Source organism: Xenia sp. Carnegie-2017, unplaced genomic scaffold, assembly GCF_021976095.1.
Source record: "Xenia sp. Carnegie-2017 unplaced genomic scaffold, XeniaSp_v1 HiC_scaffold_6, whole genome shotgun sequence".
Lineage (NCBI taxonomy): Eukaryota > Metazoa > Cnidaria > Anthozoa > Malacalcyonacea > Xeniidae > Xenia > Xenia sp. Carnegie-2017.
Genome location: NW_025813526.1, coordinates 20,990,183 through 21,011,372, shown reverse-complemented (window position 1 = coordinate 21,011,372; position 21,190 = coordinate 20,990,183). Strand labels below are relative to the sequence as shown.

Here is a 21,190-nt window from a genome sequence, read left to right as displayed (position 1 = left end):
TCGCCAACGACCCATCGCACGAATCTTTTCATCAGAAAAACCCCACTCTGCTGCAAACGTAGCTGCTCCGATCCGAAAACTATGCCCTTTGTATTTGGATGAATCCGGACCACACGCTCTAAACACTGAAGCTAAGAAAATGGTAAATAAAGTTCGTGGGACAGGGTTACCTGAACTTAGTTGAAACAACGGTCCATTAGAAGAATCTCGAACAGAAAAGTAATCCAGCAATCTTTGAAGCGGACAGATATCTGAACGACGCAATAACGTCAGAGCGGCAGGTCGTTCGTTATACGAATGTTTGAGGTCATTTAATGTTATCTTAATTTTGATTGTTTTATTAGTTGCTTCGACCACCATAACTACCTGGTTAATATTGATAACTGAAGGTGACTTATGACAAGTTGTAATCTCACCTATACGTAAAAAGGCAAAAAATGCAGTGGTGCACATGGCTTGAAAAAGCCTCTTGTCATACACAGTGGAAGTTAATGTTGCTATATTCCGCAGAATACTGCGAAGTAAGGGCATAGTAATTGGCAACCGAGAATCAATTCGAGTTCCTATCTTTTTATAGCCTTTTAAAATCTGAACAATCGAAAAAGCTCTACTAGGGTCAGGGTAATCCGCCAGTCGATGACAGTACCCAAGCGCAGACACATATGTAAGCACCGTAGAAGGCGCATACTTGCGTTTGAACAAGAACGCAATAAATAAACTGAGGTCTGTCGGTGAAATGGGAAGTGAAACTAAAGCTCTTTGAAGAGCCTTGTGCAAAAATTGTTGGAATAATTTCCAAGCACGACTATAAGTGGGGACTTAAGAATGGCTGCAAACTAGATCGTAGTAAAATGAAAGTTACAGCTTCCAATTGTGCGGTAGTAGATGTTCGGGAACAACCGACGGCAAAGTGTAAACGTTCGCGGGGGGTAGCTCTTTGAATTTTAAAACCTGAAAACGCGACAAGGCATCAGCTAGATGGTTATACACACCTGGGATATGTTTGGCACGGAACAAAATTTTTAATTTTAAGCAAGCTAGCACCAGGCGACGAACAAATATCATCACTGTTGGGTCCCGAGAGGTAGATCTATTTATAATTTCGACCAATGCTGCGTTGTCTGTGTGAAATAATACGCGTTGATCACGCAAAAGGTCACCCGATAACAATACGCTTAGAACACTTGGGTAAAATTCCAAAATAACGATGTTTAATTTTTTCCAGTGCTCAGGCCAGGCCTTGTAACACCAAAATTTACCGAAAATGGCTCCAAAGCCAAAGCCTGCAGAAGCGTCTGTGTACAAATTCAAAACATTAGATGGAAGCCAATAGTCGGAAAGAAAAAATGACCGACCGTTAAAATCATCGATAAAAGATTTCCAAAGACTCAAATCTGCTTTTACAGACCTTGTCAAACGAATGTAGTAATGATTTACCCTAACTACCTTGGTGATGTCAATCAGCCGACGAAGAAATGCTCTGCCTGGTAAGACGACCATGTATGCAAAGTTCAACAAGCCAATCAACGACTGGATTTCTTTTAACGTGGCCTTTTTCCTTTTGAGAAATTCTCCGAGAAGCGTGCCTGTTTTCAGGATTTTGTCCTCTGGTAGACTGGCTTCCATAGCATGCGTATTGAGCTCAATGCCAGCAAAAGTGAGGATATTTACAGGACCAAACGTTTTTTCTGGAGCTATTGGTACACCGACATGAGCACAAAAGATGTAAACTTTTGTAATGCAACGCAACACTGGTCGAATGAAGGGTCAGCAAGGAGATAATCATCAAGAATATGAATAATATGTTCAATGCTCAAATGGGTTTTAGCGATCCATTCTAGTGCAGTGCTAAACATTTCAAAAGTGCGGCAGGACGATGCGCAACCCATAGGCATTGCCCGATCAAAATAGTAGTTACCCTGCCAAAACATTCCCAAAAGGGGGTAATCCTGTGGACGTATGGGAATGATGCGAAATTATTGTTTTTTGAACATTTTTCAAAGTCAAGGAAAACATGTGAAAAGAACATAGATAACATTTTCATAATGATAAAATAACATGTTTTTCTCATTAAAACTTTCACTTTGCGAAGATATTTTACTATTTGTTTTCCTGTGGCACATTTTTCATTTATCTACCAAGAGCCCATTTCCAAAGCGAAATTGAAACTGACTGTTTTCGTTCATTCGTCATTGAGGAAACGTTTTTTGCGAGATTTTAGAGTTGATTTCACAGTATTTACACCTTGTAAATTGTCAAGTTTCTTAGAGCAAAGTCCACTATGACTGGATGGTAAATAATTTGCACAGCGAATATTTAACTTTCAACAACCTTAGCGGTCGTCATTTGAATTTTCTGTTGAATAAATTAAAGTTTATTGACGTCATAACTATTGTGATTGGTTTCATGTCACTCATTAAAGACAATATTCCACGTTTTGTCATTGCATTTTACATGTGCCGAATGCATTTAAAACAAAAGATAATGAGGTAAAATTCCTTATTATTTTTTTGTCTTAAATACATTGGGCACATGTAAAATGCGATGTTTGAAACAGGCCTTAAAAACGCATTGAAGGATTACTTGTTGTCTTTGAGAAAGGTGACATGCTCCTGAGGAGCCAATCACAATAATAATTTTAGTTATGACGTCAATTAAAGAAACGTTAACATGTTTAAATTCGTGTGTTTTACTTCAACAGAATATTACTCACTTTAACGTTGTAGGAAGAAAGGCAAATTCTGTCTTTTTACTGACGAATATTGAAGTATGAGTTACATGAAATAATGAACTGGTCTTAGTGTAGGCCTCGTAATCTGAAAGCTTTCACTGTGAAATGCTTTCATCACGATTATAAGCCTTTGATCGTGTGAAACTAGTTACATCGTTCAAACTCAACTAACTAAAGCTATTCGTGCAATGAAGGTGAATGTTCTACCGTTTGAATAGTGAAACAGAAAACGTATAACAATTTGCTCATTCTCAATATATCTGATTAAGAATTTAAAACGCAAACTAACGTCATATGCAGAAATATTCATCATGAAATCTCATACATGTGTTTCATATTTTCTTATATTGTAGATCCCACATGAATGGAGTTGTGAAAGTTCCTTTACCACCTGTGTCATTCACTTCAATTACTCTTACTAGTTTGTCACTACTCATGTGTCATGGTGATTCATGGCCAAGAATGTTCATTTGTAGTTTGGATTCTTTGTTGATGTCAGTTGTTTGTTCATATAATGATGATGGGCCCCATTGTTATATGAACCCACCTAAAGGTGGTCAACTGATACTCAAAGAAGATCAACTCTGCACTAAGCATTCTTTGAGTAATGATAAGACTAGGGTATTGAATGGCGGTCCCTTTTCCTTCGCTTGAAGTTACCATAACAGTGCGTTGTGAATTGTAGTCTATCAAAATGGCGATCCATCATATCAGTAGTTACTTTATTGGTTGATGAAGCTCTTACTTCGTGTATGGAATGGTATCGACATGTTGAATGGACATCGCATAACGGCATATGTACGTATGAACATTTAAATTGAAGTGATTGCGCTATAAAAATGGACTGCATTCTACGAAGATGGAAAACAAGCGAGTGGAAAAACACGATCTATATCTTGTGGTTTGTAAGTTGAGTATATGTAAGTGTTAAAATTAACTTGTATGAGTAACTGCATGAGATAGTAAAAAAGGATCCTGATGGTCTATCTTTATATAATGAAATTTAACCATGAAAAACACCCAACTTAAAAAAGTGTCACTAAAAGATGTCACTTGCTGTGAGAAAATAGCTGGCTTTCACTTGCTACTTTTTGGTAATTTTATTGAACGTTTGTCAAGAAAATTGCAATGATGCAAGTAGGGTTCATTGAATTACTAAGTTAAAAATTTTACAATTAATTTCAACAATACAACGTAAAAACTACACGGTGAAAAAAAAGGAAGAGACCGATCAAGTCGCCTGGATCAGACTGACCAGGACAACGAATGGAAATCAGGTATTAAAGTTTTGTTCTTTTCAATATAATTAATTTCTGTTATTATTCCTTCATTATGCTGACATTTTTAACGTGTTTTTTATAGAGTAGCTATGTCTGTAGGCCTTCTAACTGGACAATGAATGAACGACGAAGTCGGGCAGAAACACCAAGAAACAAGCGTCGTTATTATAAGATGCACACTTGCTAATTTATTTATCCATAATGTCTATCAGTATAACGCATTTTCAAATTCGACCGTTAAAAATTTCCGTATAACTAAATGTTCACAATTGTTAAATTTTCTGACAAAACACACGAGTGAAAGCCAGCTATTAATTAATGAGGCAACATAGAAAATTTCAATGGAATAAAGTCTAGCAGACATCAAAATTATTTTTATGCAAGTCATAACGTCTCTTTAGTCATTTCATTTTTAATTGTTATGGGCAGGTGAATGGTCAGGTCCCTACGTACTGAATAATAATATTGGCTGCTATTAGTTTTCGTTTTTGTCTATTGATTACAATTTTTTGTTAACACTATGCACTAACCATTTTTGTGCTCTACAAAGTTTGCGTTTCTAAACAAAAAATATTTCTGTGTCAACAGGGTAGTCAGCCCACATTTTTATTGCTCCGTAAATTTAAATTTTTTATACGACTGTATAAGACGCACGATCTGACTACGCTGCATGTTAAAGTAGATCATCGGGATCATTGAAAACAACAAAATATAAAACATCATAAAACTACAAAAATTTGAAGCAATTCTTCAAATTTTTCTTTTGGAGGGTTTTTACCGGATCCGCCAGTTTTCCTCCCATTTCGTTTTGGTTTGGAAAAACAGTGTCCACATTTGGGGCCAAGTGAAGCCATTTGTCATAACATTATTTATCGTAGTTATCATGAATATTCACGTTTCTTTTCATTTCTTGGCTTTTGGGTACATCTCCCAAAACACTGCGTTTATTAAATACAATGGCATACATTTAAAAAAATTGGCACGCAATTCATACATGTTGGTAGCCTGCAATTATTTAGCTACTGAATGAAGTAGATTTAATCAACATAGTCAAAATAAAATTATATATTTAATATTATTTTACGTCAAACTTTTTCAAGATTTGAAAATGCCATTTAGTTTTATGATCAAGTAATTTTCTAACCCTGGAATCCAATGTTCTACACAGTAAAAATAGATTGGTCAAAATGACCAAAAAAAATTGGTCATTTGAATGCACCTGAGAAGAACAATTTTTATAGGTCAAAACAACCAATTCCTAAATTGGTCAAAAATACCAAAAACAAAAATGGTTAAATTTACCAATTTATTTGACCAATTTTATTTGGTTGTTTTTACCATTAAATAAGCATTTTTTTCAGGTGCATATCCATGACCATTTGAGCAATATAGAGGATCTTTTAACTAAGCTAAAGAAAATCAATCACACAATTATAAATAGCACATTTTTTGCAAACACAGAATACTTAAAATCTCTACTACATGCCATTAATTAACACTACAAATGTTTTCTACTTCATAGAAGAAATAAAATGATCCACAAAAGTTGGCAATTGAGCGTTACAATTGCATTTGGAATTTAAATGCAAATGTTCTAAAAGAATAAATACATTTTTGCAATGTCAATTGACGCCTTTAGGATACTCAGCATTATAAGTATAAAAAGAACTGAGTAAAATAATAACTGCGTTGACAATATTTTCCGTTTTCAGCTTTGCCACAATCATCCCTTTAGCCATCAACATTATTGAATGAATGTTTCTTAATGTTCCTGTTGATAGAAGTCTAGGAGACAACTTTTGTTAATGATTTCTTGAACTTCCCCCAAGCTTTTACCCTTCAACAGAGATAAAATTATTTATCAATTTTTTCACACATTTATGCAGAAAATATTATTTGTGACAATATCAACTCTTACATCAACAATGTCCCAAAATGATTTTTTGTTCATATCTCGATGGGTGCATTGGTCATCTAACACATAAGGCAAACATGCCATTATACACCAGTTCTTGACCTCTAAAATAATCAACATAGCATAGAATGAATATATTACCATTATTACTCTCTAAAGCATTAACACTTCAGTATAAATAGGGTTTTTAACTTATTGATTTTTTCACCAACCTTTCTCATCTTCAACTGGACAATCCTCCAGCTCTTCAAGGATACTGCTGACATTCTTTTGCTTTGTCTTTTTCACATTAGCTGTCAAGGGACTCATTGGAACATTGTCCTTGAGATGTCTCTCTGGTCGAATGTTCTTAAAAAATAGTAAAATTCAACCTTAACATACAACATAAAGAAGTAAAGAAATAACACAGCAAAATATTTATGAACTACATACATTGTATATTTATGAACTAGCATTCGAACAAATATTGTATACAAATAATGGCTACAGCCTTCATACCTCATCATTTTGATGATCAGCTGAAGTACTAAGAACAATGTCTTGATTTACATCCAAGTTGATGGTTCTTATGTGGCTTGAATAGATGTGCGAGTGCACTGTTGAAGCTGATTCTGACAAGCCCTGTTAATAGAGGATTGAATCATAAATTCTACTTATAGTGACTCTTCATCAAACATAATACAACATAACTAAAGCATAGAGGAACAAAACAATATATAGTAAGCAGACTAAATGCTTTTAAGCTCTTTCATGCAAAATAGGAGCAATGGTTCATCTGGATCCACACAATTACAAGACAAACAAGTCAAGCTGGGTTGCTTGATACCTCATCATGATTTTCTTGATGATCAGCTGAATTACTCAGAATGTCTGGATTCACATCCTTGTTGATGGTTCTTATGTTGTTGGAAGTGACACAAGAGTGTGTTGTTGAAGCTGATGACCCCTGTTAATAGATGAAGTCTGAAATTTTACTTCTGGTGATTTTATAACGACACAATCAAAGCACATGGCAGTAAAAAATCTAATCAACAAACCAATAACAAACCAAGTATTTTGAACAGTAACTTCTAATTTATAAATGATTCTCAAAAAGTAACAATACTATTATAAAATTATGTATAGTTGTATGAAAAAAGTAAAAAACGTATTTTATTATGATCATTATCTATTACAAATATAAATGTTAAAAACCTAAATCAAATATGACTAAAATCAGTGTTTAAAAATATCCATGATAAAAGGGACAGTCAAATGTAAAGACTACTTTCCCAATAACCTAGGTCAATATTTAAAGTATGTTCGCGAGTTGAGGCAGATCGACTTCCTCGTATCGCAGTAATTGCTGACCTAATCAGTGTGAAAGACAGTTTACAACGCATCCACGCTAGCGTGATGAAATATTGCAGCTTTCTCTTTTGTGCCAGCAGATCAGCTAGCCGTTTATAAGCAATTAAAGTATTTTGAACCATTTTATGTAGAAAACCTGTAAGACTTCAATTTACCTTTTGAATAACGTCATTCCAAATACACGTAAACTTCTTGTAAAGTTTTATTCAAGGAATCATCTGATAAATATCATGTGGTTCTAAATTGAAAAAATCCTCGCCGTCGACTTGATTAGCTTTAAAAATATAAGAAGCAAAACGTCAATGAAATTACGTTATTGCTGTTGGTATGCTCTAAAAGCACTCGACCAAATTTGCCTGCTAGCAAAACGTAAACAAGGCAAGTCATCTATAAATCAAATTTTGAATTATTTTCTACACTAGATTTATGAACTAGACAACAACCCTCACACATGCGACCTACATTTCAGGATGAGACAATACCTTTAAAATCTTCGACAATTTCATCCAATTTGTTGTTTTTCAAAAAAAGAATAATGTCAGCGACAGATGATTGTTTGTTGATGTCCATTTTGCCCACATTAGAAGAGTTTAAACGCTTAAATGCACTTCAACAAAGCACAAGAAGTTTAGAAACACGCCACGCGACTACATACATCGGCAACAGGAAGTCAGGCACGTGCCGCTTTGCGTAATGGGATGTCATGTGACCAAATCGACCAATCGCCGCAAGTTCGCAACTAATTGGACAAAGAAATGCACTTAATGACACTTAATATTGATCTGATTTTACTCATTCATTGCTCTAACAAACGGTAACGGAGTTGTCACTTGACTAGTGACGCAAGAATATTCGTAAAAATTCAATTAATTATGCCACGATTGTGTTGTCAGGTATGTGCAACGTTTTTTTCAACGTCTGTCGCTGGAATGTTGCATCATTTGGTCGCTGTTCATGAACACGATGCCAGATTGCATATTATCTGCGAAGTGCCGGAATGTAATTCAACCTTCGCTAAGGTAAGCTTTTGATTCTTGATACGACACTGATTTGTTTGTTATTTGTTAAAAATATTTACTTATTCAGTGCGTTCACGGATTTGTTGTTTAGGTTAACTCTTACAAAAGTCATCTTAGAAGAAAGCACGCCAATGTTGACTTAAACTCACGTCATCTATGTTGCGTTGAATCAGCGAGTAGCACTCACAACAATTTTTGTCCTGATGAGGATGGCCTTGAACTCTTAATTGATGAATTCAACAGGGAAAATGAACTTGATGACTCTGTTCAAGCAATGGAACACAAAAAGGCCCAATTTCTTCTAAAACAAAAGAAATCAATCTGCTCACACAAAATGTGTGGATAACATTTTAGAAGATTCCACTGAACTTGTCCAAGGAACAGTCAAAGCAATTAAACACGGTTTGCAAAATTGCTTAGAGAAAGCTGGATTAAATTATAATGATGTGCCAGGTCTTGATGAATTATTTGATGAAGGACATGCTATCTCAAATCCATTCAAACATATTTCCACAAAGTATAAACAGAATGCTTATTTTGAGGAGCATTTTGGCTTAGTTGTAAGTTTTATTTCTATGTTTTTTGACTTTTTTTAGAATGTTTAGAGTTTTTGGATAAAGTTTTTTGAGATTTTTAACATATTTGAGCCAGCTGCTCTTTAGTGCTTGTTATGCATAATCATTATTTTAATTGTAGCAACCCAGACGAATTAAACTTGGACACAGAGTTGTGAAAAGACGTTCAAGGACTGTGTACAAAGAGGTTATTAAAGATGACGAAATCATGTACATACCACTGCTTAAATCCTTGGAAAAAATGCTCAATGTAAAAGGAGTACTTGAACAGGTCAGATTGTTAATAGCATGGTTGTGTTTTTTTTTATGTTGGCAAGTTTATCAAACTATGACAACTACATCTTTGCAAGTACCCATATCAATAACAGCGTTGCAAAATATTAATACATGTTCTATGTGTAACCATAAAAGGAACTTTATGTGTGTTTTACTGTGTTAGTTTCCATGAAAGCAAAAACAATGATGACATGCGTTTATTAGAGCACATTTCCAAAAATATATTCCAATTATTTTATGAAAATATGAAAATAGTCTGATTTTAATTTGAAATGTCTGATGGTAGGAAGCCACCCATCCTACCACCAGACCTTTCCATTGCTGGTTAATAATAAATTTAATTTATTAATAAATTTAATATATTCATTCTTCGATTTCAATTTCAGCTAAACCATGGTCATCTTCGGCAACAGAAACATGATGATGTGATTGAGGATGTTTGTGATGGCCAGTATTTCAAAACCCATCCTCTGTTTTCCAAGGACTCAACTGCTTTACAAATCATGCTTTACTATGATGAGTTGGAAATTGCAAATGCCCTTGGTAGTAAAACTGGAAATCATAAGTTTCGTAATAGTTTAATGACATAATAGTGACTAAATCAGTCACTCAAATGTATGAGCAATGAAAGGCTATAAGAAGCTCTTATTACATCATATGCCATTATTTCTGTATGACAGGAGTTGTTTACTACACAATTAGAAATATTGATCCTCGATATTGATCCCAGTGTGTTAACATTCACCTACTCCTTACGGCAACAGTTTCAATTATCAAAAAATATGGCATTGACATTCTCTTGGAGCCTTTCATGAATGACCTTGAATACCTTGAACAAGTAAGTGATCCTATTTATTGCTTTTTAGCTTATTACCTGTTATTGATAATTGTGCAGAGTAAGTAGTTTGATAAAAATTGCTTAAAATTAACTGTCACACTTCTTTTTTGAGGATGGTAGTCACCAGCTCATTGTTAAAGGTGAACCTATGTCATTTTCTGGGACTATTTTGTTGGTTTCTGGAGACAATCTTGGGTGGATTCAAAGAAGGTCCAGGTGCACATTTGAAACGCCGGCAATGCATGGGGACCACTGAACAAATAAGGCAGAAGGTATGTATGTTTATGATAATACATTATTAACCTGTTTCAACATAGATCAAATGTTGTATTATGGTTTTTAGCAGACCAGGAACATACACTTTAAAGTAAGTCTTTCAGTTTTTAAAAAAACATTTTACACTTCGAACTTGTGCTGGTCATGACCGCCAATGTGAACTGATTGAAGAAAACCCAGAACTGAGTAAAGTATATGGGCTTTGCAGGAGATCAATTCTTTGCGACTCTAGGAATTTTCATGTAGCAGATGGCATGCCAGGTGATGCAATGATGATATACTAGAAGGAGTACTTCAGTATGTATGTAAAGAATTGCTGAAGGACTTCATATTTAAAGAAAAAATTTTAACAGTGAAGCAACTTAATGAAAGAATTAACTCTTTTGATTATGGATATTTTAATGATAAAAACAAGCCATCACCAATCACCCGGACGACTTTGAGGAGTGAAAACAATAGTTTAAAGCAAAAAGGTAGGGTGTAGTGACTGTCACGAGCATTAATACCATCACCCTTGGTTTAAATGATTGGTTTTTCTTTTTATAGCAAGACAAATGTGGTGCCTTGGAAAATTCCTTTCTTTAGCTTTCGGCAGTGCCATTCCTCAGGATGAAGAAAAGTGGATGCATTTTCTGTTGCTCCTTAAAATTGTTGACATTGTTTTTTCACCAATCACAAACACTGATGAACTTGCTATCCTGGAAGGATACCTGAAGGAAGTTTTGTGGAATTTCACCCAACTTTATCCTGGGCTTTCAGTTATACACAAGATGCATTACTTGGTTCATTACCCAACTCATATTTACAGGTATGATTTTGCTAGTTTGTATCTTAGTTTATAAATAAAAATATGGTATGTAACTCAAAATGCATGTAAAAATTACATCATTGGTTTCCCTCTAGCTAACATGAGTCCTTGATTTTTTGAGATTTGGACCAATGATTCGGAACTGGTGCATGCAATATGAAGCAAAGCACAGTTACTTTAAAAGATTGGCTTCATACTTTGGAAACTTCACTGATGTTGCACTTAGCCTTGCTGACCGACATCAAACCAGAAGTTGCTATCTAAGAAATCAACCCATTGCAAAAAAGCCTAAAATTGGTAGGATTTTTTTTGAATAGATTGATTTTAATTCTAAAAACAAAGAAGTCAATTTTTAGTAACCTCTCTAGTAAGATAATAAATTGATTTTTGTTTGTTCCTCTTTAGATTCTGCAAAAGAAATTGTTGCTAAGAATAGTGAACATTATTATTTGCTCAAAGAGAAGGAACCTAACTTAAGTGACATTAGTATTTTGTCAAGGTAAAGTACACATAGTGATTATTTTTATTACAGAAGATGGTGACTATTGCCAGAAAAAATTGCTAGTACTTTATAAAATGAAACCATGGCTGTAATCTGACTCTTAGACAATTTTAGATCCAACTAAGATTCTGTGGGTTTTGCACCCATTATGCGCTTAATTTGCGTCTTAGTAAGTATAGGCATGTCAAGGCCGTCAAGTGCTTTTTTGGTAAGTCGTATAGTCACTCCGGTTCCTTCTCTGACTGACTTTGCCTGGTTATTTTTCTGAGTCGTTGAAAGTGTAACGCCGTGAACTGTGTAGTTATTACGTCCACCATCTTTAGCAGCTGCACCTCCTTTCCTAACTACACCACTTCCAGCAACTGCTTTTTGCGTGCTGCCGGTGATAGCACCTGATATAGCTGCTAGGCCTAGAGACGATAACATTTTTTGGTATGAGTTTAGTGACCGTAGGTATGAGTTTTCCAATAAGATTTCCAATAAAGCTACCGCCTTCTATACTTCTTGACCAAGGAAGAAAAATACCTGCGCCTTTAAATTCCAGAGTGATTACTCATTCCATGGCAGGTCTGAGAGCTTTAACAAATATTGCGTTATTAATGTCCGACATTTTTGTGCACATGCAAAACAATTTGCGTATACAAACAGTCAAAAAATTTTTATTTTATTAATCTTATAAAATATTTTTAACTAATAACATAAGCAGAACATGTTATACTCATTGCTGCCACCAGCATTAATCGCGCTACGAAAAGCTTGGTTCAAGGTCCAACGAATTGTAATGTTTGCCTCTTTTTTTCTCAAAACATCGGCATGATGACTTACATCGAAATGATAAATAGGAAACAGGCTTGCAAAGTCTCTTAAGCTTACTTGAGAGCCTGTATCTGGATCGCTGTACTTCATTACAGCGTCTTGAAACATCATGTAGACTCTGCTGTAATTGCTGTTAGCAGCTGTGTAATTAACATGAAGCTCTTTTTCAGGAAAGCCACAAAGATGTGAGTTGGTAGCTCTTCACAACTGTTTGTTGTTTTAGCCACGATGAAATGATCTGATTAGGACCAAATCGTTTTTGGTAGATACGATTTTGCTCGAAATACAGCACGCGTGTGTATCCAGCGACCAACTTGCTTTCTATCATAGTCTGCACTTCGATTGAAAGCCTGATGTAAGGAACTCAAAGCGAAAGATGATTTATCTTAAATTTTCCAGCACCAACCCCATTTGCTCTATGAAGTGTGTTTTCAGCAGTGTCGCAAGTAAGGTTCAAAGTAAACTTTACACCTAAGAAAGCCGAGTCAATGTCTTTGACGAAGCCTAAGATGTCGGAGAGGGGGAAGCATCATGGTGACGTCTTTAGCACCGGCGCAAAGTTGGCGTCGAGCAGCAAACCCAATGTTAAAGTTAGGGTTTTCTGTTGCGTTAAGATCTAAGTTAAAGTGTTGCCGAAAGAGGGCGCCAATCACACCAGCTGATAGGCAAAAATATGTATTTGTTCCTGATAAGGGACTCTAATTTCTGTCTTGTTATAGTATTAATATACGGTGAGAAATCAAAATGGGAACAAAAAGTTATTGTTAGTCTCATTAGATAATCCGAAACATCAAAATGATCAAGTAATAAGGTTTCTATTGGACGTCTTTACATTCCAATTAGTGATTTTAGCTTTGTATTATATTTTAATATTGTGTCCAAGAGTAGGAAAATAAACTGAAACACTATTTCGTTCTTGTGAATTATATTTACCGATTAGCGAAGATATTATTTACACCATTTGTGAGTATTCTGTTATGTACAATTTATTTGCAAGCTTTTATAGTTTTCTTAAACTTGGTGCAGTTATTGTGAGACTGATTAAGTACTGGAAATTTAAGTATACTTACGTAATTTTAAGGTAAAATGCGTTAGTTTAAGTAGCAGGTTTGTGTAAAAGTAGGACTGGCTATTTTCTCTAATACTCTTACATAAATCTAGATAAATAATATACGCACGTTATGTACGTCATTACATAATTACATAAAATATGCGTTCACTATGTTTTGCAGAATGGACGTTTGGTCTGTTTCACGTGACTCTACTGCTTCATGTTTTATTGCTTTTAGCTGTTTATAAATGCAGGATGAACCAAAAATTTTGCGCCCATTTTGCCGTTTGGCGCCCCTATATAATCCTTCCTCGGAGGGGCCATGGCCCCCTGTCAACACGCCACTGCTCATCAGTTCACATAACTATAAAAAAGTTATGACAAAACCCACGCTGTTTGTAGTGGATTAACGAAATAAAACATGCTTTTAAGATATGTTAATTAGGAAAAGAAGAAACATACGCACCCTAATTTACATATCAGTTCCAGAAAAAAGCATGTAAACATTGATAATGAAAAGAAAGTCCATTACAGTGTTACGAAAACTTTTACTTTAAGCAACAAAAAATGTCTTGACTTTGCCATATTTCAGTAAAAAAAACAAAGGAAATGTGTCACTCTGCTGAATATTGTCACTTACGTTACAGCTGACAAAGTCATTGAAGTGTTGACTTTCACATAGGCGTAGAAAGTGAGGGGGAATGGGTGTCATTCAGGACTAACAAAGACACTTGAATTTCATTGCATACCAAGTGACAAGTCTGTTTTACTACACGTGACAGCCTGCATAAATTATGTAAACAATGGGTCAACTTATCATTGAATGCACCAGTTTCATTTATATTTATTTTGAGAAGATAATATAGAGTGGTTTTTGTAAAAATAAGATAAATTTTAAATCTTACTTATTTTAAATCTTACAGTGAATGTAAGGGTATTTTCCTTGATTACACCGGAAATTGACTTGTTAAATATTAATGCTTACTTCTGGGATACATGTTAGTGGATAGAAGAGACTCTGACGTCAGACCATTTCGACCTCGTGGTCGTTAAAGTCAGTTATTGTGGTTTAATGTCGTCTTCACTGAAATGTGCTCTGACAATTTTGTTCCGGTAAGTGTGAATTTTAGCTGTTTTTATCATGTTAAAGGGAATTAGCAAAGCCAAAACAATCAATACATCACAATAGCTTATTTTATTTTCAGGATAACTTAAAAACAACGCTTCTTCGTTGGAAATTTCCACAAAATATTTTACAAATGGGATTTTAAAGTATTTGCCATTTCAAACGCTTTTATTTTAATGTGTAATGACCGACTGGCGTATCGTTAAACGGAGGAATACTTTGCAATAAAAGTTTTCGCTTATTGACTTCTTTCATCTCCACAACACTAGAAAATTAGCTTCAGTTAAATGGTTGGGATTAAAATGTCGAGCGTCAGGTATCTAAGAACGTGCTTCATGAATTTCCGAGTTTGAAGTAAACCATAATGCCGTTTATTCATGAATAAGAAAACAAAACAGAAAATTTGTTTTTTTACCATTCAATTCTCTATATTTGCCATACATTTGCTGGTTTCAAAACAAAAATAGTGGACACTAGGCAATTATACTTCCTCTGTCACAACTCTTTCGTATGTTAGTCTATAGGAATATTTTATACAGATCGAGTTGTGAGATGTCTTCCGATTCCTCTGATGATAAATCGGAACGTTCGTCAGCTACGAACTTTCCTGAATATGAGATATGTATACGCGAGGTATAAACCACTAAATATTTGAAATATTGAACTTCTGGTGAGCTTTTCCCATTAAGATTAAAACATCTCTTTTTTTATTTAGAAATTAGACGATATTTTGCCATCACATGTCGTCAACATTGAAACAAATATGGATATACGTTGTTTGTGTTATTTTTCATCCTTGAAAAGTTTCTTGTACAGTTACAGGAGCGATGCACTAGGACTTATAAGTGAAGATTTTAAATCTGATGTGAAGAAATTCATGGATATAAAATTTGAAAAGAACTCGAAAAATTATTTGTTGGCCTTTGACCCTGAAACAAAATGGGCCGTCACTTGGGACGGTTCGTTAATCGCTGCAAGTGCAGGACTCGATGTGTATCATCGTCACAAATATTATATTATCAATTTTGCTTTGATTGTTTTTGCCATCCCAAATAATGAGGTCGGCAAGTTACCTAAACCGGTATATTGCATAAACTGTTTTCATGCTCGCATTTCTCAAATTAAGTTCTTTCCAGATGGAAAGAGAATTGCCGTCACTATTCTTTTGAATCCTGATTTTCCCCATGACTTGGATCGTTTTTGAGTCGCGTGTATAAACTACCAGCCGGTTTGTGGAACTTAGAAGAATCTACTAAAGGCGGACCCGACCAATGGATTGATCTTAAAGTTGAATTTAAAGGAGTTGATTGCATTCAATTAGGTTGCCCTATTCTTGATGCGGCACTTGGGGCAAATGAGCGTGACGAGCAAGTGTTAAAAGAAAGACGTGAAAGTGGGAATGAAAGTGGTGTTGAAGATTATTAAGATTTGCGGATGGAGTATCTTGCTGACGGCTTTAGTTGTTTGGCTCTGTCTCCTGATGCCAGCCGTCTTTTGGCAGGAAGCACTGATGGCGAACTGTTCTATTTTGATGCTGAAAGTTTAAAAGTACTACAACGCGTTCGTGTTTACGATTATTATTCAGAAGTTGAAAAATGCTGCTACAATCCTGCATTTGGCCGTGGGGAATTTGCAATATGTGATTGTTACGGGCTGTTTTGTGTGTGGCGCGTTTTAAATCTTTCGGACAATTCTGAAAATTTCAAATTAGCCCATCGAAAAAGGTTGACAGTTCACCCAAAACGTCACAATTACTTTGATTTTTTTATTGATATCAGTTATTCTCTTGACGGAAAACTTATTGCTGTTACCATGGCTTGTCGACTTGATTACATTGTTAAGACGTTCATTATTGGCTCGCGTTCTGGTGAAATTTGTTATACGTTGGATTGCGTTGATGAACCTGATCGACAGTGTCTGACATCTGAGTGTCTGACCGCGTTTTTTGGTAATTTGTGTCAAGTTGCTTCAGTTACAAGTGTTCATCCCCGCGTTTTTTTCTGGAAGTTGCCCGTTGTCTACGATTTAAAAACATTGTGTTTACTCACAGTCAAAGCGTTTGTGTCTTATAATAACGTTGAAAAACTCAACATACCTTTTTGTTTAAAACAAGAGTTGAAGTATATTTATTCTTAATTCACTTCAGAAAGTTAATAAATAATTACCTTCCGTTGGGTGTTCAATCACAGCAGTTGTGTTTAAAACTGGAATTTTATTGATTGTTACTCGTAAACTTGTGCACTTGAATCTATGTTGGCTAATTCATAACACGTGAGTGAATTCGAAAGCTAGCTTCTATTGACAATTATTCGTGTACCAGAGCATTTTTGGTTGATTCATTATAATTATACCACGCGGTTGCATAAGAAAACTAGATGTACTACAAGCCAGCCAGGGCAGCAATTCATGTATTATTCACTAAAAATAATTCTTTCTCTCTCAAGGGTTCGAATTTTTATTAATATAAGACATTTATTTAGCTGGAGAGTTGGATAAAGAATTGGTGGAGATTTTAATGAGTTTGGATAAGGATGACAATGAAACACTGCCCCATGAATGTTCTCCATTTGCGGGCTCATAAAGTAAGACTCAACACTCCATTATATGAATATTGTATTGAGATCAAAACTACCATAATTAGACATGGATATCAATGGTGATTGTGTACAGTTGCATTTATGTTTATTAAAATTTGTCTTATATGAAGTTTTTCAATCAATCTTTTTTATTTTATTGTTTATTGATAAGGTAGTGATGATGAACATGATGAAGATATTGATGAAGATAAAGAATCAATATTAATGTCACAGCCATTTTGGAAAGATGATGAAGAGGAACATGATTCCCAAAGGTAAAGTATCCATTTTTGTTTATAAAACAAAGACCGAAAAATGCGTGCGTTGATTTGTCTATAGTTGAGTTAACATTAGCTAACTTGGCATGAGCAAACCTATCTGAGCTCAATGAATTAAAATCAATGAAAGAGAATTTCCAAATCAATCATTAATACATGTTACAGGAAAAATTAAAACATTTGCTTAAAATTTGCCTGTTTTGTATTATCGTTGTTTTATAAAAGAAGTAAAAGAAGTTTTTCGTGTTTACACAGGCTTATGCAAACCTTGGAGACGTTTGTGAGAACTTTGGAGCAGGTGCAAGCCTTTGACTCTGGTCATCAATGATCGAGTTCTCCCAAAGGTCTCCTTGGTTTTCATAATTCTGTGCAAACACTGTAAACATCTTACATGAAAAACAATCAATATTTAAATCTTCTCTAAAGTTTTGAGTAGCTGTCTTCTTCACTTGCAGTTCGGAGGATGAAGAGGAATTGGGCTGGAAACCACCTTTACGTATGTCTCAAGTGGATGGTCCTGGTGATGACAAGGACTCTGGGGGACATGTGTAGTTAATCAATTTTCACTTCGCGAGAGAATCTCGAAACACTAAACACGCATGTCTTGGTGTAATCTCACGTGTCTGGATGTAAGATCTGGCTTTAATTATTTGCTTCAGGTAGCGTTCCATGTTCAATGGTAACAACATACATCATCTTAACGCAATTTTATTTGTTTAGTTCCCACGCAGGCAGAAAGTTCTCTCTCATCCTAAATGTACAGCAGCCGTTCGACAAACATCATTTAGTAAAGATGGAAGGTAAATTTTACATGTTACGTTTCATCTCACGGGAAAAATTTCTTTGTTTACCCATGTAAAATTATTGTTTTTTAAACATTTTTCAAAGTCAAGGAAAGCATGTGAAAAGAACATAGATAACATTTTCATAATGATAAAATAACATGTTTTTCTCATTAAAACTTCCACTTTGCGAAGATATTTTACTATTTGTTTTCCTGTGGCACATTTTTCATTTATCTACCAAGAGCCCATTTCCAACGCGAAATTGAAAGTGACCGTTTTCGTTCATTGGTCATTAAGAAAAAGTTTTTTGCGGGATTTTACAGTTGATTTCACAGTATTTACACCTTGTAAATTGTCACGTTTTTTAGAGCAAAGTCTACTATGATTGGATGGTAAATAATTTGCGAAGATAATATTTAACGTTTGAACAAACTTTGCTAAATTACTCAGAGAATTTAAATGAATTAACCATGAAATATTTATTGTCCTGTTTACATATTTCTTTTCAGTGTTTTACTTTGTGTTTGCGATAATGGTACTATATGGAGATGGGATGGATCTCCTTGAACAATAAAAACGCTTTGAATTTTTTTAATGTTCGTATATTAAATTGTGTCATCAAAATTTTTTACCGCGCAGTGAAAGGTTTTTCTGCGCATTGCTCGAGCGCATGCGCAGATGATTTCTCTATTATATTGTTACGAAGCATGCTAATTACTTCAAAATCGGTGCTAGTAGATGCAGTTGTTGTTGGGTTGTTGCCTTGACCATCACCATGCCCAAGCAGACTGCGCATGCGCTGATGATTTACTTAAAATTTGTGACAGAGTGGGATTAATACTCTATAATCGTTAAAGGTGCTGTTACACAATGCGATTTTTTTAAGCAACTTGCGATTTTTTACATTTTATCGCAATTTGCTTAATCATTGGCGTCGTGTATCACTTCAAGCAACTTGCGATTTTTCGAATTTTATCGCAAGTTGCGTAATCATTGGCGTCGTGTATCACCTTCAAGCAACTTGCGATTTTTCGAATTTTATCCCAAGTTGCGTAATCATTGGCGTCGTGTATCACCTTCAAGCAACTTGCGATTTTTCGAATTTTATCACAAGTTGCGTAATCATTGGTGTCGTGTATCACCTTCAAGCAACTTGCGATTTTTCGAATTTTATCACAAGTTGCTTAATCATTGGCGTCGTGTATCACCTTCAAGCAACTTGCGATTTTTCGAATTTTATCACAAGTTGCTTAATCATTGGTGTCGTGTATCACCTTCAAGCAACTTGCGATTTTTCGAATTTTATCACAAGTTGCGTAATCATTGGTGTCGTGTATCACCTTCAAGCAACTTGCGATTTTTCGAATTTTATCGCAAGTTGCTTAATCATTGGCGTCGTGTATCACCTTCAAGCAACTTGCGATTTTTCGAATTTTATCACAAGTTGCGTAATCATTGGTGTCGTATCACCTTCAAGCAACTTGCGATTTTTCGAATTTTATCGCAAGTTGCGTAATCATTGGTGTATCACCTTCAAGCAACTTGCGATTTTTCGAATTTTATCGCAAGTTGCGTAATCATTGGCGTCGTGTATCACCTTCAAGCAACTTGCGATTTTTCGAATTTTATCGCAATTTGCTTAATCATTGGCGTCGTGTATCACTTTAAGCAACTTGCGATTTTTCGAATTTTATCGCAATTTGCGTAATCATTGGCGTCGTGTATCACCTTCAAGCAACTTGCGATTTTTCGAATTTTATCGCAATTTGCTTAATCATTGGCGTCGTGTATCACTTCAAGCAACTTGCGATTTTTCGAATTTTATCGCAATTTGCGTAATCATTGGCGTCGTGTATCACCTTCAAGCAACTTGCGATTTTTCGAATTTTATCACAAGTTGCGTAATCATTGGTGTCGTGTATCACCTTCAAGCAACTTGTGATTTTTCGAATTTTATCGCAAGTTGCGTAATCATTGGCGTCGTGTATCACTTCAAGCAACTTGCGATTTTTCGAATTGTATCGCAAGTTGCGTAATCATTGGCGTCGTGTATCACCTTCAAGCAACTTGCGATTTTTCGAATTTTATCGCAAGTTGCGTAATCATTGGCGTCGTGTATCACCTTCAAGCAACTTGCGATTTTTCGAATTTTATCACAAGTTGCGTAATCATTGGTGTCGTGTATCACCTTCAAGCAACTTGCGATTTTTCGAATTTTATCGCAAGTTGCGTAATCATTGGCGTCGTGTATCACCTTCAAGCAACTTGCGATTTTTCGAATTTTATCGCAATTTGCTTAATCATTGGCGTCGTGTATCAAGCAACTTGCGATTTTTCGAATTTTATCGCAATTTGCTTAATCATTGGCGTCGTGTATCACTTCAAGCAACTTGCGATTTTTCGAATTTCATCGCAAGTTGCGTAATCATTGGCGTCGTGTATCACTTCAAGCAACTTGCGATTTTTCGAATTTTATCGCAATTTGCTTAATCATTGGCGTCGTGTATCACTTCAAGCAACTTGCGATTTTTCGAATTTTATCGCAATTTGCTTAATCATTGGCGTCGTGTATCACTTCAAGCAACTTGCGATTTTTCGAATTTTATCGCAATTTGCTTAATCATTGGCGTCGTCACTTCAAGCAACTTGCGATTTTCGAATTTTATCGCAATTTGCTTAATCATTGGCGTCGTGTATCACTTCAAGCAACTTGCGATTTTTCGAATTTTATCGCAATTTGCTTAATCATTGGCGTCGTGTATCACTTCAAGCAACTTGCGATTTTTCGAATTTTATCGCAATTTGCTTAATCATTGGCGTCGTGTATCACTTCAAGCAACTTGCGATTTTTCGAATTTCATCGCAAGTTGCGTAATCATTGGTGTCGTGTATCACCTTCAAGCAACTTGCGATTTTTCGAATTTTATCGCAAGTTGCGTAATCATTGGCGTCGTGTATCACCTTCAAGCAACTTGCGATTTTTCGAAT

The 21,190-nt window shown here is 35.3% G+C and overlaps 2 protein-coding genes and 3 long non-coding RNA genes across 5 annotated transcripts; 4 read left to right on the top strand and 1 right to left on the bottom strand.

The window, feature by feature from the left end:
- Positions 1–5,002: 5,002 nt before the first annotated feature.
- Positions 5,003–7,834, bottom strand: LOC124458165. Its single transcript, XM_047008238.1, has 5 exons — positions 7,759–7,834; positions 6,753–6,872; positions 6,425–6,547; positions 6,139–6,274; positions 5,003–5,848 (listed from the first exon to the last, which is right to left on the bottom strand). The coding sequence occupies exons 1-5, from the start codon at positions 7,780–7,782 to the stop codon at positions 5,844–5,846; spliced, it is 408 nt and encodes a 135-aa protein (XP_046864194.1). The 5' UTR covers positions 7,783–7,834; the 3' UTR covers positions 5,003–5,843.
- A 36-nt stretch (positions 7,835–7,870) lies between these two features.
- On the top strand, positions 7,871–8,611 carry LOC124458166. The gene is made up of 2 exons (XR_006953044.1): positions 7,871–8,295; positions 8,387–8,611. It is a non-coding gene; the product is annotated as an uncharacterized LOC124458166 (long non-coding RNA).
- Position 8,612: 1 nt separating this feature from the next.
- Positions 8,613–9,736, top strand: LOC124457314 (the record flags this gene model as incomplete). Its single annotated transcript, XM_047007590.1, has 3 exons — positions 8,613–8,855; positions 8,992–9,141; positions 9,533–9,736. Coding segments are annotated over 3 exons (597 nt in total), but the record flags the coding sequence as incomplete, so codon positions are not given.
- Positions 9,737–11,001: 1,265 nt separating this feature from the next.
- On the top strand, positions 11,002–11,617 carry LOC124458157. Its single transcript, XR_006953040.1, has 3 exons — positions 11,002–11,068; positions 11,190–11,365; positions 11,474–11,617. It is a non-coding gene; the product is annotated as an uncharacterized LOC124458157 (long non-coding RNA).
- Positions 11,618–17,943: 6,326 nt separating this feature from the next.
- On the top strand, positions 17,944–18,773 carry LOC124458156. Its single transcript, XR_006953039.1, has 3 exons — positions 17,944–18,076; positions 18,149–18,217; positions 18,712–18,773. It is a non-coding gene; the product is annotated as an uncharacterized LOC124458156 (long non-coding RNA).
- Positions 18,774–21,190: the final 2,417 nt, after the last annotated feature.